General features: G+C 46.1%; 1 protein-coding gene across 2 annotated transcripts in view; it reads left to right on the top strand.

Annotated features, from left to right (window-relative positions):
* Positions 1–18,814, top strand: part of CDK19 (cyclin dependent kinase 19) — a 189,337-nt gene that overhangs the window by 78,429 nt on the left and 92,094 nt on the right. For both annotated transcript variants that reach the window (XM_075923110.1, XM_075923111.1), the window contains one exon: positions 9,263–9,373. In XM_075923110.1, the coding sequence (XP_075779225.1) occupies positions 9,263–9,373 (111 nt within the window). The remainder of the gene's footprint in view (positions 1–9,262; positions 9,374–18,814) is intronic.

The raw sequence follows: 18,814 nt of genomic DNA, 5'->3' as shown, positions 1-18,814 counted from the left end.
CCCTCTATTCAAACTGGAAAATTACTGGCTGTTCCCCTTTGTCAGGGAGTGAGGGGAAAGTGCACAAGTTTGCTGCATTCCTCACTCTGGATGGGGAGCTCAGAGGGCTGATGAACCTGGACCTGCATCAGCTAGAGGACATTCACCCCTTCCTCTGCTGTGCCTGCTGGAGCTGCAGCAGCAATGAAGAGGCGCTTCTCACCTTGCCCCAGGTTGCTGCAGTGAGAGAGGGCTAGGGTAGTTCTCTCTCCCCAGGTCATCCTGAATACTGAATCCTTCATCTCCAACCCCACTCCAGAGTAATGATTTAAATTAAGCATGTACATTTTCATTTTATTTTCCAAAAAACCAAAAATTGAGTTAAACACCCAGGCAACGCCAGGTGAATCTTCTAGTATATAAATAAAAAACAGATGAGAGAGGCCAGGGTGAGATCTACTTGTTGTAAAATCTTGAAGGACTATGGTGATCAGAAACCAGAAATTCAGTTAATTGAACTACAGATAATACTTTGTCTAATAAATTATTTTTCAATGCAAAACATGTTTTGATAGTTTTTCTTATGTATCCACACCATTGTTGAGTTTTTTAGTACTTTTATAGTAACTTTAGTTAACTCCTATTTAAAAAAATGCTGTTTTTGCATTTCACTGAATTTGAATTTCCAAATAGTGCGTCTCACAAATAAAAAAATAACAATCTGATGAGAATGATGCATTTTTTTACTCAATTTTATAATAAGAATCTGTATGAATTACAAATTCAGCTGTGTGATTGCTTAATATGTACATAGTGTATCCTCCTGGATAATAATAAAGCTCCAAGTTTAGGATATGTCTACACAGTAGCATTATTCCGAAATAACTGTGAGCGTCTACACAGCAAGCCCATTATTTTGAAATAATATTAAAAAATGAGGCATCTTATTCCGGATTCTGTAACCCTCATTTTATGAGGAATAACGCCTATTCTGAAATAGCTATTTTGGAATTGGGCTTGTGTAGACAGGGCAGCTGGAGTTATTTTGAAATAAGAGGCCTTCAGGAAATCCCACAGGTGCCCTGCTGGCTGCTCTGTCTACACTGGTCAGAACTCTGTAGGCCCCCTTCCCCTGCAATCCTTAAAACTTCAGCCTCAGCGAAAACAATGTGTGGCACGCAGCAAGCCCTGTGACAGCCCTGAGCCACACAGCAGCTGCCAGTCCAGCATTTTCTGCCACTGAGCAACCCCGTTACTCCCACTGAACCCTCTTCTGTTCCTAGGGAGCTGGCAGACAGAGGCATGCACCTTCCTGGTCTGGTGCAGAGATCCTGGGCGTCATTGAGGTCTGGGGAGAGGAGGCAAACCTCCAGGATCTCTGCACCAGACACAGGAATACAGACGTCTATGGTCAGATGGCTGACAGTCTGGCCACCAAGGGCCACGTGCACATCCAGGAGCAGGTGTGTGTGAAAGTAAAAGAGCTAAGGCAGGCCTATGCCAAGGCCTGGAAGTATAGCTCCCGCTCCAGAGCAGCACTGCAGGACTCCCCCATGGACTCAGGGTTGGAGACTCCCATCATCGTCCTCCCAGGAGACACAGCTGGTGAGGAGGAGAAGCTGGATGAGGCCAGCATCATATCCATGCCCACCAGCTAGAAGGCCATACTTGCCTTTGAGCTGATGTCTCCTGGGCATTGTCTGAAGGCAGAAAAGGCCCATCAGGTGAGTGCCGTTACTTTCCCTAGACATGCACAGGTGGAGGTGGTGGGTGGCGAGGGGCAGCTGCGTGCTCCTCACTTGGCCTTCTTGGCCTGGGGACTGCACAGCAGCCTGTGAATGTTGAGTGCCAGTGCGGGGCATACAGCCTGCTGCAACAGAGGACCCTTGTTCTCTTGCTCACAGGGTGTCTGGAGAGGCACGCCTTACTCCTGATACTGGGGTGGGATGCCTTACTCCCGACACTGGGGTGGGACACCCTCCCACCACAAGCCACCACTAGAAGGAGGCTTAGGACACATGCACACAGGCATACCCACACTCTTGGGCAGCATTCGCTCCTGGGGACAGTGTGGCAAGGCGCAAGAGTGTCTGTCACACATACGCACCTCCCCCAATACCTTGCCCCCATCTCCTCCAGTGGTCAGGGATACAAGTCCTGTCCCTGTGACACACTGCCACTGCTAGACCCGGTGTGTGCATGGCATGGAGGAAAGTCCAGCCACTCCTTGGTCCCCCTCCCGTCTGCAGACTCCCGGTCTGGCTGGCCTTCCCATACCTGCCTGTTCCTGGGACATGAGGGTAGTGAGACTCTCCCCATGGATATCTGTGCCCCTGCAGTGGAAAGGGTCCACTGTCTAGGCCTCACGTGGTCTTGCTCAAAGCACATCACCTTTGTCTGACCCGTGGCCTTAAGGTCTCAGTTAGAGATGAGGGCCAAGCTTCATGCACAGTGTCTCCTGGGATGACTGTTCTACACAGGTGGACCAGTTGCAAGAGGGGATCGGTCAACACCTCCTGTGCCATCCTCCCAACCCTGAGTCTGACCTGCTGGTGCAGGAGAGCCCACAAGGACCTCCAGAGGGAGCCTATTGCTACTCTGTGAGCCCTGCAGTGCTCCATCGACCGGCAGGACCTTAAACTCAAGGAGGACCTCCAGCTGCACAGCAACACTTGGCAGCAGCTGCTGCAGCAGGGCCAAATCATCTGCGCAGCCTTCAACACGGTCATTGGCTGATCCTGCTACCGCTCCTGCACTAGCTCCCGCCCCTCGCCCAGCTTCTTTCCCTAGTCGTCCCTCCTCCCCCCCCACCTGTGGCCACCGCGGGACCTGCACATGAGGCCGTGGGACCACCCAAGCAGGTGCCACTCCCAGCCCTGAGCTTCCTCCCACCCTTCCTCCCTCTAACAACTTCCTCCTCCACCCTCCAAGTTATTTCCCTACTCCTTCCCCAGTTACTAGGGTTACCAGGTGTCTGGTTTTGAATTGGACAGTCCAATATTTGAGCTTTCTGGCTGGGAAACAAATTGAGAAAATACTGGACATATAAATGTCTGGTATTTTCTAATTAAGTTTTATTATTATCATGCTATGACATAACTCTGTGGAGGGTGCAGCCTGTGGCTGCCCCTATGAAACATCTGCTATGCCCTTGGGTGGCTGCTTCTCTCACGGTGGCCCCAGGCTCTTGTCGCCTCCGTGGCAGCAGCAGCACCCAGCCAGAGGCTCCTGCCTTCGCAAGCTTAGGCCCTGTGGTGCCTGCCCCGCCCATGGAGCTGGGCTCCAAGGGGAGGGGCAGGATGTCATGGCAAGGGAGAAGGAACTTCAGCTGAGCCATTGTGACATGGCATAGTGGTGTGGAATAGGGGGCAGAGCTATGCAAATTAGCCTAGCCAGCCAATCCCGGGTGGGTCAATCTCCGCTGCACAGCCATGTCTCTCCAGGCTGTGGAGAGAAGTGAAAGTGCAGCCGCTGTGGCGTGTTCCGAGCAGCCCCACCCCTGCCAGCTGAGCACAGGCCACAAAGGCTTTTCCATTCTCCAGGGAGGGGTTCAAGGCTCTGGCTCCCCCTGGAACTCGGTCTCTGGCCTGGCTGGTGCAGAGGGGGAAAGAGGGGAGTTGGGAGGGGCGGGGCCTGGGATGTACCACCTGGCTAGAGATGGTGGGGGAGAGCTTGTGTCTCTCGCTGCTGCCCTTGGTACCTGCATGTCTGGTCTCTGCAGTGTGGAGTCTCCCCAGTGACTCAGTCACCGTCCCATGTGCAGCACATGCCCTGTTGTGCATAGAAAAGTGAATGTCAGTGCTGAATGTAGAGCATGTATATATACATTTTTTTTGGTTGACAGATTTTTATCATCATCCCATCCCCATTTAATTGATTAACTGGTTAAATAGGATATTACATCCCTGCTCCTGGTTTGCAGCCACCACTCTCCAGCTGCTTGGTCTGACGGTAGCACTGCTGCAAGCAGCGGCACAGAAGTAAGGGAAGGGTTATTGCTACTTCTAATAACCTAACAGACCTCTTCCCCCTCCACAACTTCTTTTTGTGTCAGGATTCCTTACAATTACAAAACTGTGACATTTCAGATTTAAGTAGCTGAAATAGTGAATTTAATTTTTAAAATTCTATGATCCTGAAATTTAAAAAAATGGATAATAAATTTGGTAGGCCCTTACATTGCTAAAAATTCAAGGAGGTTGTAAATCTTGAAAGGGATTAAACAAAATAAGAGTGCTCTAGGCGGTCAACAAGGTATAGTCTCTGTTAAGATAAATATGCACTATTTTTAAAAAAAGATTTGAAGTATATCATAAAGTCTTCCCCCACTTTGCCTTGAAAACGTGCCTTAATATTTGTCTGTTCAAGCTCTCTGCTGAAACTAGTAATGATTGTGTTTGCTATAGATCTCGCCTGGAAATGAAGCAGTGGCTTACAGGAAATGCACTGTAGTACACTATCAATCTTCTTAGCCATCTGGTTCCTTCTTTTCTGCTCTCTTTGAAATGTAATTACCAACTGAATTTGTATTTGGGATTTTTTAAAATGATTTAAATAGCATGAAAAATATTTTAACAGACAATTACTTTTGATTTGGTGAGGAATGAGCAAGCAATAGCTGCCAGAGACTTTGGGGACAGGCTCAATCGTGAGGGCTTCTGCTACCAAGAGACCCAGTTACCACTCTTACATAAGAGGAGAGAAACAGAAACTAAGATGGATTCTAGCCTAGGAGCTGCAGTGGCCATGAAGGTTGTGTTGATTTACAGATAAATAGAAACTAGAGGACTCTGTCCTCTGTTCACTATGCTCATTAACCTCCCTCTCTTTGGGGCTAGGTGTCTGGCCAGGGGGAGGGTGCAGGAGCAGGCTGGGAGTACAGAGTCTCAGTGGAAGAGGTGAGGGGGCTGGAAGTGTGGGGTCTCGTCAGGGTGGTGTGTGAGGGGCCTGAAGGTGCAGGGTCTCGGCAGGGTGGTCAGTGAGTGGGGCGGGGAGTGCAGGATCTTGGCAAGGGGGTGGGGCTCTGCTGTGAGCCCACGCTGGCGCTCCAGCGGGGGGGTGGGCAAGGCTGAAACCCCTCATCCTCACCCCCTCACTCACTGCCCTTCCAAGACCTGGCATCCTCAAGCCCCTCACTCACCACCCTGCTGAGCAGTGGGAAAAGCTTCCAGAAAACTGGACTCTGTGCTGCTGTTCCCCCAGCGGGAGGAGGAGGAAGGGAAGCAGCTGTGCGTCCAGCCGCTTCTTCCCTACAAGCTGGATCTGCAGGGGAGCCCCGGGGCTTTCTTCCCGCACACCCACAGGAATCCAGCACTGGCGCTTCAACATCACAGTGGGGGGTGAGTCCAGAGTGTCAGCTCAGGTTCCCAGTTTTGGGGTGGAACAATGGGAGCTAAGCTGGAGCTGAAAAAGAACCATATTTGGCTGGGGGATCCATAGGTTGCTGATCCCTGGCGTAGGAGGTGGAGTTTTCACGGCCAGAGAGCATGAAAGCAGCATGATGGTGTGATTCTGTCAGTCAGGAAAAACTTACATAGAGAGAAATGATCAATCCTATTCTCAAGTAAGCTTACCCAGAGCCCGACTCTTATGCCTGCTACATAGGGGTTTCTCTCTTGATCACAAAACAGAGATTTGGAGTAAGTAAGTGGAGAGTAGATAATGTTACTATTCTGCTGCCCAGCATGTAGGCTTTTGTCCTTTAGGTGTGGATGGATGTTTGACCATAAATTGCAAAAGTCTAATGGAAGAATTTAATTTAGTGATTATCCCTCTTATTATATATTGTTAAATATTAGAATAGCACACAAAGGTCCCAATACAAACATGGGTAAGACACTACTTGCCATTAAGGGATTACAATCTGCAGAACTTTTCCTGCTTGCTTACTGTTATTAACTTCCCCATTCCTGCCATTCTTTACTCTCCCTTTACATCTAATTTAAAGGAAACCACAAACCATGTTATAAACAAAACTGTTTGAATTCTTCACCAGATTCATTTGTTTGTATGTTGCAACCCCGGTCCCTACCAAGTTTTGCATATTTTAGCTGGTAAACATTCTGTGACCAGGGTTGTATCTTACCTATTTGTATAGCACTCAACACAATGCAGCTCAAATCTCAGGTGCAGCCTTTGGATGCAACCATTATAGGCCTGACTGGTTGCTCTGGTTCATTACAGGCAGTCCCCGGGTTACGTACAAGATAGGGACTGTAGGTTTGTTCTTAAGTTGAATTTGTATGTAAGTCGGAACTGGTACATATTGTAGGGGAAACTCTAGCCAAACATTTCTCCAGAGCTCAGTTTTATTCTCCCACACTTCACTTCCCTCAGTCCTTTATTCTCAAGCTGAGGTGTCTGCTGAGAAAAGCCGCTCCCAGCTGGTCTGCTGGGAGGGGTGCTAGCTTTGCGTCTCCCTAGTCTACTGGGGGGAAGCAGCTAGTGCGGGGTTGCCTCACCCCGTTTGTAAGTAGGGATCTGATGTAAGTCGGATCCATGTAACCCGGGGACTGCCTGTATTTAGATTTACCAACACTTAACATTAAAGATGCTGTTTTTAGTTGCTTGTAAATTTGCCATCCTTTAATAGTTTGGGTGATGATTTTCATAACTTGTCTCTGCCTCAGATTGATTTTTTGAGTGGGATTCAGTAGGGTGAGGAATAGGCATTGAGGGGAAGGGACAAGAGATCTGATGAAGGGCCAGGATGCGGGAATGGGAAAGAACTCAGATTGGACAAGGAGCTGAGGGGAGAATTGAGACTGACTGGTCAAGGAGCTAGTTAATGTGTGAATCTGATGGGACAACAATCCTATTCCAGGAAACTGAGACTCTGAGCTAGTGGGGAGACGGACATGGGATGCTGAGCGCATATACCAATGGCACAAAGAGCCAGGAGTAGGGGTATAGTACTGGCTGGGCAAGGAGATAGGGAACAAAGAGTTGGTAGTGGGTGGGGGGGGGGGGACCGCGAATCTCTGAACAAGGAAACAGACTGGAAGTGCGGAGTAGGAGGAAGACTGGGACAGTGAGTCTAGAGGGAGAAAGTAGGGTTGTCGAGGACTGGGATGAGATGCCTGAGGAATGGAGATTGGGACTGGTTAAGAGAGGAGACTGGGAAAGTAGTCAGTAGTTAGAAAGAAGATGGGGTCGTGGACAATCTGGGGTGGTTGTGACCAGTGTTCCCTATAATCTTTTTCATCCATGAGAGGATTTTTTTCCCCATCTATGTGCAAAATAAATTGTACGTGTACCAAGGCATGTGTGAATGTGAATCACCAGAAGAAAAATAAACCTAGCTGTGAGGACTCTGTTAATCAGCATGTGATATTGGAATCTTTCCTGAGTGGGCACAGAAGTGCACAGCTTACAGGGAACACTAGTTGTGACCAAGAGGGTAAATCTTGTGGGGAATGGGCAGAATAATCCACATCCACCCTGACTCAATTAGCTCTGATGTAAAACTGTTCTCCGTATCTCTATCTGCTTCTTTTTCTTCTGGCTAAGTGAATTGGAAAAAGCTTATGCCATTATAAAATTGTTAGTCTTTAAGATACCATTGGACTCCTTGTTGTTTTAACTTTTGAATGTTCGACTGTGCAACATTAATGTCGTTCCTACATAGGTTTTTGTGTATGCGTATTAATAGAAATGTGTACTAATAAGAAATGTATCAATGGTGAAAAACTGCTGCCTTAAACACACAGCAGGCTATAATCCTTCAGGCTCAATTGTGTCATATAAACAGTTGTGCCATCCCAGAGGGAACACTATGAGGCACTGTGCAATAGGAATGTTAAATTGCAAGTAATTGAGTACTCAAATAGTCAATGCATTTTGCATCAACTATTCGATTACTCAGTGTGGCGCCCTAGAGATGTTGCAACACTTCAAAGGCAAAAGCGCCGTATTGAGTCTGGGCCAGCTGGGGACTCCCTTGCTGACCCCGAGCTCCGTGCAGTGCTGCTGCTTTGAAACACCACTGGGAGCCTGGTGTCAGGCTCCTTGCGGAATTTCAGAGTGGGTGCCTCTCATGGAGCCTGGAATCAGCTGGGGACGTGGCTGCTGACCCTGGGCTCCGTGCAGCGCTGCTGCTTTGAAATACTGTGGGAAGCCCAGTGTCAGGCTTCACGTGGCTTTTCAAAGTGATAGTGCCACACAGAGCCCAGAGTCAGCTGGGGTGTCCCCAGCTGATCCCAGGCTCCATGCGGTGCTGCCATTTTGAAGTAGCCTCTCCTCTCCCCTATCCCCAATGCCTCTTTCTAATAGAGGCAGCAAGGGGGGAAGCAACTAGTTGACTAGCCTGTCGACTATCCAATAAGCCTCTGCTTATGGGATAGTCAACTAATCATTCACATCCCTACTGTGCAATATGCTTCCCAAGCTGCTTTACATATGCTGATGGTGTGTTCTCTCTTGTACACCTTTAGGCTTCAGGTCTGTTGACCAGGGTGAGGGAGAGAATTGCCCAGGAGCCCAGCAATATAAAAGGGCCCACAGCTGCAGTAGCTTTGCCAAAAATATCTTTTGATTCAGACAATTTTGACATTTCCCATGCAGTTCTGGGGTTGGATTTCTTGGCCTCAGAACCAGCATGGGACATATCAAAAGCATCTTTGAATCAAGAGGTGCTGCTGTGGCTTTCCCAAGAGCAGGCAGGTTGGGACCGGGGATGGGAGGGGAGGCTTGGTATGGCTATTCTGGGGCTTGACCCAGCAAGTAAAGGACAGAGCTGGGCCGGTTAGGGCTCTTTGGCAGGGCAAGGGGGAGGTATATGAGGCTTCTCTGGGTGGGGGGTGCTATGGCCCTGGTACATGGAGTGAGATAGAGAGTCCATTGATTTCTGCCCTGGAGTCCAGAACTGCTGTCAGTGGGTCTGTGAGGTTAGCCAGGGTGTGTGTGTTTTTTCCAATAGAAGTAGAAATGTAGTTTCCCTTTCACTCTAATTCTGTTTGACCCTTCAGTAGGCAATAGAAGGTGATGAAAAGCTCTTTATGATCTTCTTTACTATACACCATTCTACATCTGTGTCCCAGCCAGATGCAATCTGACCCTTTCTGAAGTTATAGCAATAATGTACTGAATTGCTTGGGATATATTGTTTATGGCACCAAACTTACTTTGTTGTAAGTACCTTGCGTGACTATGGCAGGTCTTAGTTAGCTACATCTCTAATTTTGGTAACACAATGACCTTTCTCAGTAATTACTTTGCTTTCCAAACTTTAGTCGTGTCTTTCGTAGCTACAGAAATATTGACTTTTTTGTTTCTTTACTTACAGCTTTTACGAGAATTGAAGCATCCCAATGTGATTGCATTACAGAAGGTTTTTCTTTCTCACAGTGATAGAAAGGTTTGGCTGCTGTTTGATTATGCCGAACATGATTTGTGGGTAAGTGTGAATATTGGGGTCTTTTTTAAATATTTATATAATATTCATATGTGACACTGAGATGTTATATTGTCCTATAATTAAGATTGCAACTGAGGATTTATTGAAAGCACAATTTTGGCATTCCCTCTAATATCCATGAAAGTGCCATATCTGTTTCAAAAATGGAAGAATAGACTTGAAGGCAAGGTTGAATATTCCTACCAGATTGAAGGGATTAGATTAAGGCATTCCTGAATTGCCACCCTAAAATAGAGTAGGACATGAAATGATTTCTGGAGTCTTTTTTAAAAATAAAGACTTGTATCTCTAGTCTATTTCCTCATAGAGATAGCATGTCAGTGGCAGAAAGGAAATTTTTTTTTTAGCAAAGTCTCATGATATATGTTTTGCTCTGTTATAGATTAAGGTTTGCTACAACATTGTGTTTTAGATTTGAGTACAAATTTTCAAGCTACATTTCTACAACCAAAAGATATGGATTACTTAGATCTGGGGGGTTGGTTCAGGCCCAAAAGAGAACAAAAAATGTCCTAAGAATAATTTATGGTGAATTAGTTCCTGTTCTTGCCAGTGTCAGTCCCAATGCTATTACAAAAGGATCACTAATATGGAAGTTAGCATTACTAATGATACGTTTAATGTCAGTAGCAGATTGTTGAAATGCTGGTAATTACAAGTATGTTAGATAATGAGAGTTATTTATACAAGACACAATCAGAAGTTTATAGCTGAGAAAAGTAAACACAGACTATGCACAAAATAAAAGAAAATGTAGTGCTTGTCTACACTGGCAAGTTGTGTTGCCAAAAAAAACTTTTTAGTGATAAAAATCCAGAGAGCATTCATATTGCAATGTGACAAAAATCATGACAAATGCCAAGTTTTGGTGACAAAAAACTTCTACCTCCACAAGGGACTTTTATCTTTTCTCCTCCCTTTACTGTTGACAGTCATGTTATGTGTACTACAGTAGAGCTATGTCTACACTCGCGGCTTCTTGCGCAAGTATGGCCGTTCTTGCGCAAGAATCCGCAGAGCGTCCACACTGCCTGCCTGCTCTTGCGCAAGAAAACTTACAGTATGATGTGGTAAGAGAGGGCTTGTTGCACAAGAGCTACGCTCTTTTTTAACAGGTGTAAGCCCTCTTGCACAGGGGCTGTTGCACAAGAGGGCGGTGTGGATGCTTGGCAAGGATTTCTTGCGCAAGAAAGCCCTGTGGCTAAAATGGCTATCAGAGCTTTCTTGCGCAAGAGAGCATCCACACTGCCATGGGTGCTCTTGCACAAAAGTACAGCTCGCACATGGAAGTGTGGAAATTTTCTTGCACAAGAACCCTTGCGCAAGATGTGCAAGTGTAGACCTAGCCTAGGGTTTTTTCAAGTCTATTGAACTCCATTATGTTTCCCACAATGCCAAATTAGCCACTCTGGCCAGCGCTTTGAATTACGCTGCTCTGCAGTTACATGAGCAGGTGAACAGATGTGCCCCTCCCATCAGCAAACCCTGGGAACTTGAAAATCCATTTCCTGGTGTCTGGCTCATTGCGTATTGGTCCACATGGCATCTTCTCTGGGAAACGGGTGGGTATCACTCAAGATGCTCTTCTGCCTGGAGCACCCCAAAGCTTTTTGGATCTTATTAGTATATCTGGTGAAGAATCGGTGCAATCACAGATGCAAGTGACTCATAGGAACTGGGACATGTATGGTGACTTTTCTCGAGCCCTTTGTGTGAAGGGATATGATCAAGACACCCTACAATGCATAGCCAAAATAAAAGAACTCCTGCAGGTTTCGCAGAGGGCAAAGGAGGCAAGCAGCCAGGGCTGGTGCTACACTCAAAATATGATTTTTTTGTAAAGAATTGGATACAATTCTGGGACCCCATGTCCAAAGCCAAGGAGATTGTGAATGCTTCCCATAGCACAGAGTCAGGAACAGGACTTAACCTGAAGCCAAAAATTCTTGATGAAGAGGTGGAAGCAGACAAGGAGGAGGGGCTCTCACTGAAGGGCCAACCTATGTACCAGGGATCGAGGAATTGTTCTCTAGTCCCGAGGCATCTCAGCATCTGAATATGGAGCATGACACAAGAGAAGAGATGGAAGGTCATGAAGCAAGGGAAGAGTCACAGAGTAAGTTGCTCTATTGCAGGCGAGAGGGCATCGGCTATGTAGGGCAGTAAGTTGCTTTAGTGCAGCCAGGGGAAGGGGATGGTGGTGGTGTGTGGTGGTAAGTTGCTTTGTATTGCAGCAGGGTGGGGGTAGGATGGGCATTGGTATGGAAAGTTGCTCTTGTGGGGGCAGACAATGGGGTGAGGAGATCAGAGGTTGTATTTTTGTGAGGTGGCTAAGCCCTCCCTGGGTCTGTGTTATGTCAAAATATAGCATTGATGTACACAGAGAGATCAGCAGAATCTTGCTGGGAGATGTTTCGAAGCTGTGCCCGATGTACTTTCTCATAGAGATTCCATGGCAGGGCTGCCATTTCCCCACCGCCGTGGTATGACACTCTCCCAAACCATTCCTCAAACTATGCTGCTGGAACCAAGGCAGCACAGATTTTGGCTGCATATATAAAGGGGCGCCCCCTGCTTGCATTCAGAACCAGAGCCTGGGTTTGCCTGTTAACCTTCAGCCTGTTTATGTCAGCTAAAGTAATGGCAGCCTTTGGACAAGTGTAGGATTATTACAAATTGTTTCCATGTACACCTGCTGCACAAGCATGGACTGTACTTTCTTGGGGCCTCATGACCAATCCCTCTTTCCCCTCTTCCCCCCACCATTACAATTCACCATGATCAGAGTGTCTGGAGAGATCTGTGTTTGCTTCTAGGGTGACAAGAAAAATCACCAGTTTTGTTCAGAGATGTGCATACTAGTGAAATGTTACAATCTTTATCAGAAAAAGTACAGTCACACTATTTCTAATGGTTACTTTTCCAGACCAGACCTTGAGAAGTCAGGCACGCTCCCTTGCAGACAAACTCCGTCAACTAAGTTAAGAAGCTTGGAAGACAAGAGAGGAAGTTTTGCGGCATTCATGACTTCACACAGAAAAAAGGGAGGAAAGGAGTGCTAGGGAGATAACTCAGAACAGATGCCACTGAGTGCATGCTAAAGAGCTCATGGAAGATCAAACTGAGATGGTGAAGTGTCTTATCAGGATGCAGAGTGAACAAAACCAAAGACCTTCCTGTCAGCACATGTAGAATTCTTTTCACAGTAACCCTCCTTCTGTGTTCACACATCAGCCTCCCTGGCTGCACATGCAGAATTCTTTATCCAGCAACCCTCCCTCTATGCTCCCACACTCATTTTCACAGTCAGGTAATGTTTTTTTCCCCCAGCACACTGCACTCCCCATCACAGCAGCTGTGACTTTGACAGTTGGTCGTTAACACAATTGTGAGGTTTCTAATAACTCTTGCTATCCCTTATTATCAAGCATTCACTGTGACTGAAAGACATCAATAAAGACAAATGTGATGCAGGTTTCCATGAGTTTATTTTGACACAATCCACACCAGTTGCTCTGGCCCCTGTGGAAGCCTGTAATATCTCTTGGTTTCATGGAAATGCATCACTCAGGATGAGCAGTGTGATGAGGCAGGGAAGCAATCCCAACACACAGAAATGTCAGCACCTCTCATTGTCAAAATGGTTCCTCAGGGCCTCCCTGATATTGATGGCCAGCCTATGGGTCCCTCTGACAGCATGAGTGACTGTCTGTTTAAGCTATGTGCCCAGGCTCTGTGCCTCAGTGCTCCACCCATAGACAGACATTTCACCCTTACTCTGACACAAATTATGTAAGCAACTTCATGTGGCCACCACCTCCAAAAGCTCCAGCCTACCAGACAAACATCTCTGTCTTGCTTTCAATCTGCCAAAGGCACATTTAACAATCATGTGGTATTGGCTTATTGTTCTACTCCTCTTTAATGCTGTTCAGGTGTAAGGCTTCATGAGCCAGGGCTATAAGGGGTGAACTGGGTTACCTAGGATCAGAACAAGCATTTCTGCATCCCCAACTATAATTTTCTGCCCTGGAAATAAAGTCCCAGCCTGCAGTTTCCTGTTCCTGAAGATGCATGCATCATGCAGCTTTCCAGACCATCCAGCATTTATATCTGTGAAATACACATGGTGATCCACAAATGCCTGAAGCACCATTGAAAAGTACCCCTTTCAATCCATGTACTCTGTGGCAAGGTGGAGTGGTGCTATAATGGGAATATGTGTGCCATTGATTGCCCCACCACTGTTTGGAAAACCCAAATCAGCAAAGCCAGTCAGAATGTAATCCACATTTCCAAGAGTCACAGTCCTATGCAGCAAAATGTTGAATTATTGCCCTGCTCACTTGGGGTATGTCTACACAGCAAAGTTATTTTGAAATAACAGCCATTATTTCAAAATAACTTTACTAGTGTCTACACAGCCAAACTGCTATTTCGAAATAAATTCGAAATAGCGGAGTGCTTATTTCAGATTTGGTAAACCTCATTCCACAAGGAATAACGCCAAATTTGAAATAGCTATTTCGAAATAAGTGCTGTGTAGACCCTTCTGTTGAAATACAGAGCATCCAGCCTTCCCAGGGTGCCCTGGTGGCCACTCCAGCCTCAACCAAGAACTCTGCTCTCTCTCCTCCCTCCCCGGAGCCCTTAAAGGAGTTTACTCTGGCCACAGTGCCTGTGCTAGCTCCAAGCCTGCCAGCCCAGAGCCAGCAGTCACTACCCCTGACCCAGTGGCCCCAAAACACGAGCCAGCAAGCCACTGGCAGCCAGCCCTCCACCGCTCCCCAGGAGCAGTCTGTCAGGTCCCAGGAGCCTAGACGGAGGAATGCGGCCATCTATTGCAGGATAGCTGCCAGCCTGGCCACCAAAGGCCACATGCAAACCCAGGAGCAGGTTTGCATGAAAATCAAATTGGTCCAGTGACACTGGTGTGGTGCCTCCTGCCGCTCCAGTGCCTGCTGCCTCCCCAGTTACCACTCCTCCTCTTACTCTTTCTCCCCCTCCCGCTTTTCCCTTCACACCCTCCATCCTCTCCCCATCCCCCCCCCAGGGGTGCTGGGAGACAGTTGGCCCGGTGAGATCCCCAACCCTAAGCCCTGAGCTTCCACTCCCCCTTCTTCCCCTTGCTTCCCCCTTCCAGCTCCCTCCTCCCAGGTTTCCCCCTCCCCTCTCCCACCCTCTCTCCTCCCTTCTCCCGCCTCCTTTCCCTAGTCTCACTAGAGTTTCATTCCTCCTACCCCAGTTTTGTTAAATAAAGAGAGTTTGTGTTCATGAAAATACATGTATTTTATTTGACATCAGGAAGGGGGGTTAGGGAGGGAAAAGTGGAAGGGCGGGAGGGAGGAATGAGGCACAAGCCCTCAGTGCACACCAGGGAGGCTCTTAGTGCTCCTCAGGGTGGAAGCTCTCCCAAAGGGCCTGCTGGATACTGACAGCCCCCCGATGGACCTCTCGGATGGCAGCCTGCAGCAAGTGCAGCCAGGCTCTCAGCAACGCATCCACGAGATGCAACAGAGTGCACAGGGGCAGCTCTGGCTCCATGTTGCAGAGTGCCGTGGTGTCCCGAGTGAGGGCAACCAGATCATACAGAGACAAAATGCTTTGCTGTCCCTCATCGAGGTAGGCAAGCAAGCAGGAAAACCTGAGAACCGGCTGTCCAGGGGGGTGCCTTTAAGCACAGGCTTCAGCTAGCCTCTGGCAGCAGCCACACAAAGTATCTCCTGACCTGATGCCCTGCCTGACCTGGTTCCATCCGGCCTTAAATGCGATTCAGCGTCCACTCAGTGTGGATGTCCTATTTTGAAATTGCAAAACTCTATTTCAAAATGCATTTTGTGTGTAGATGCGTTATTTTGAAATAATATATTTTGAAATAACACTGTAGTGTAGACATACCCTTGCATAAGTGATACCCCAATTCAGACTTCCCTACTCCAAACTGATTTGCAACTGAAGGGCAGGAATAGGGAGTCACCAGCTTCCACAAAGCAATTGCAACATGCTTCTCTACTGAAATAGCAGCTCTCATTCGGGTGTTCTCGCACTGCAGTTAAGGGGCCAGCTCAGCATTTGGCTCCATGAAGGTTGCTTTACACATCTGAAAGTTCTGTAGTCAGTGCCCTTCATCCTACACCTGCATGACAATGAGATCCTACCACTCAGTGTTGGTTTTCTTAGCCCAAAAGTGACACTCTACTCTGCACAGCTGCTCTGTGACAGCCAAATTTGCAATGCCACTTCACTGCTGTCCCTCAATCATATTGTCCTCATCTGAGTTGTCTACTTCTCATTCGAAGTTCATAAGTAGTTCTGTTGCAATGCATGATAATGTTCTAAGCACATTGAACACAGAATGGGAGAGACGTCCAGGGTCCATGATTTCTCACAGCTGATGCTGGAATGCACAGCAAGGACTGCCATTTAAATGGCACGGAAGTAAGCTGCAAGCCCCAGGAGGGATGAGAAACAAAGAGGTTTTTCATGTTCCCAAAATACCTTGAGCTACATTGCATATTCCCACAGTGCCTAGTGACTGGGTATGATGCCAGACACCGTGGGATGCCTACCCACATTCCTTTGCTCTTTCTGTTAGTGGGGGAGTTTATAATGTGGCCATGATGTCAACTCAGGGTGGCTGTGTAAACATGATTTGGTGACTTACGAATATCAACAGTAATTTTGTCAGATATCAGGAATGGTAATATACAAAAACCTGTAGAACACTTTCAATATCCCTGGACATACAGTAGCAGATTCAAAGGTAGCCATCCTGCAACAAAAAAACTTCAAGAACAGACTTCAAAGAGAAACTGCTGAGCAACAGTTCATCTGCAAATTTCACACCATCAGTTTAGGATTAAACAAAGACTGTGAATGCAGTTTCTCCTCTCTCGTCACATGCATCTGACGAAGTGGGTCTTTGCCCACTGCAGTTAGTCTATAAGGTGCCACAGGACTCCTTGTCGCTTTTGCAGATGCAGACTAACATGGCTACCCCTCTGATACTCTCCTCTCTTGGTGTTCACACCTTCACATCAGCTGCTAGAAGTGGGCCTCATCCTTCCTGACTGAATTGACCTTGTTATCTCTAGCCTTACTCTTGATTGGTATTCTTTTCTTATGCCTGTATATTTATACCTGCCTCTGGAATTTCCACTATATGAATTTGACAATGTGGGTGTTTGCCCACGAAAGCTTATCCTCCAGTAAATCTGTTAGTCTGTAAGGTACCACAGGACTCCTCGTCACTTTAACAGTAATTTTGTTTCCAAATCATTCCAGTGTAAACATAGCCATAGAATGAATCAAGTCATGAGCTTTCATCCTGCAGGTAATCTAGTTGAATCAGTTTTCTGACACATTGACAGTTTTGAGTTATTTCTGAAAGGTTTTCAACAAAGACAAATTACACAAAGTATACTCTTTACAGTTGATAAGTATTATATGTCCATGCTACATAGTAGAATTTTATATGCATAGAATTTAAATAATTCTGTTCATCAGTTGCATTTAGTTGTTTTTGGAGCAACCACAAGAACATTTTATTGCTGCACTGAATGGCATGTTGAAGAACCCTTTTCAATAATCTTTTCTATTCTAATTTTTTGTGCATATGGTATTCATATTGTGTGAAAAACACCACATGATTAGTAGATAAGGAATCATTCTGTTTTAATGCTCTCACCATTACTTATGGGTCTGGCTGTTATTTAGTCATAGTCCCACTTTAGTTAATTGATACGTATTATTTGAGATGTAATGTTTGCTAACCTAGTTGTTTCTGTCCTCTTATTTCTTCTCACTCCTTTCCGTGTAATATGTGCTGTTCAAATAATTTTTCTTTCCTGTGCATCTGATTGTCTCTCTCCACTTTTTAATCTTTACAGGAACTCTCCCTTTTCTCTGCATAAAATTAGTTACATTCAAAGCTCTGCATAATTTGGTTCTTGCCTAAACCTTTGGCCACATCTCCTCTGAAACCTCTTGTTCCTTCCACTTCTCCCAAGCATCACTTCCTGTTTCCCCTTTTGACTCTTGCTCACTCCCAACTTTGTGTCTTTTTTCATGCTGCCTCCTACACAGGAACAGCCTCCCAGTTAACGTACGTAAAGCTCCTTCACTCTCCTCCTTCAGAAAACTCCTTAAAATTCACTAGCTGTGTGATGCATTTCAGTAGTAATGTCCACTTGTCACTCTGTGTTGTGGTGTTTTGCATTTCCTGTGCTGCGCCCTTAAACCTTTTGGGGGAAAGAACTTGTTTTGCATAGGTATTTTACTGAACAGCACTAGGCACTCTAATAACAGTCCCCAAAACAAAATAACTTTATTTAATGCCTCTATCTGCCTGAAAAGATTTTTCAAGTTCTGGAATAATAGATGGCTGTGTCTAGACTGCATCCCTTTTCCATAAAAGGGATGCAAATTAGACACATCGCAATTGCAAATGAAGCGGGGATTTAAATCCCCCCCGCTTCATTTGCATAAACATGGCTGCCGCTTTTTTCCGTCTCTGAGCTTTGCCGGAAAAAAGCGCCCGTCTAGACGCGGATCTTTCGGAAAATAAAGCCTTTTCTGAAAGATCCCTTATTCCTTATTTTAATTACCCATTCGTTAACTAATTTAATCACACTGCATCCCCAAAACACCTCCCAAATTATACAAGACTGGCAAAACAAAACAATACATTTGATTTCAAGAAAGCATGCTTATTTAGAGATGAACTCTGACCATATAGCAATTCATCGAACCATTAAAGTAGTAAAACTTGGTTTTATACTTGAATTCCAAAATCCTCAATATAATCCACAAATTGCTTCTGTATGTTCTTAAATAAATTCTGTCCTGTGTTCATGCAGACTGTCTTTCAAATGATGCACTCTGAGGTAAGGTTAGCCATCCATTGTTCTTCTCCTGGGGTTGTCTTGACAAAGTCTAATGGCGTTTCTTTTTGGTCACTTTTAATCTAATTTGCAGACAGGTTGTCTTTTTTTGATTAAATGTGCTTCAGATCAGAAGTACTGTTAGTTTTACATACCACTGAGCTAGTCAAAAAGGTCATGTGTAGACTGATGGCCATGTTTCCAATTGGTTCTTTTCAGTCCAAGTATGACAGTATGATTCTATAAAATGTGTTTCATGTATGAAACATATCCAACAAAAAGGGTATATCCCTAAACCATTCTACCATGTGCATTCTAATTAGGTGTGAGTGTGCACGTGCATAGTCAGGATGTTAAGGACTAGTTGACTATCTGATAAGCAAAAGCTTATCAGATAGCTGAGTCAACTAGTCGACCCCCCCCCCGCCTTGCTGCCTTTATCAGGTACTTCAAAGGGGCAGCACTGTATGGAGCCCAGGGTCACCTCTGTGCGACGCTGCTTTGAAACGCTGAGGCGGCATTTCAAAGAGTCAGCACT

Source organism: Pelodiscus sinensis, chromosome 3, assembly GCF_049634645.1.
Source record: "Pelodiscus sinensis isolate JC-2024 chromosome 3, ASM4963464v1, whole genome shotgun sequence".
Taxonomy (NCBI): domain Eukaryota; kingdom Metazoa; phylum Chordata; order Testudines; family Trionychidae; genus Pelodiscus; species Pelodiscus sinensis.
The sequence above is the reverse complement of the archived record's forward strand: the minus strand, read 5'-3'. Positions and strand labels throughout refer to the sequence as shown.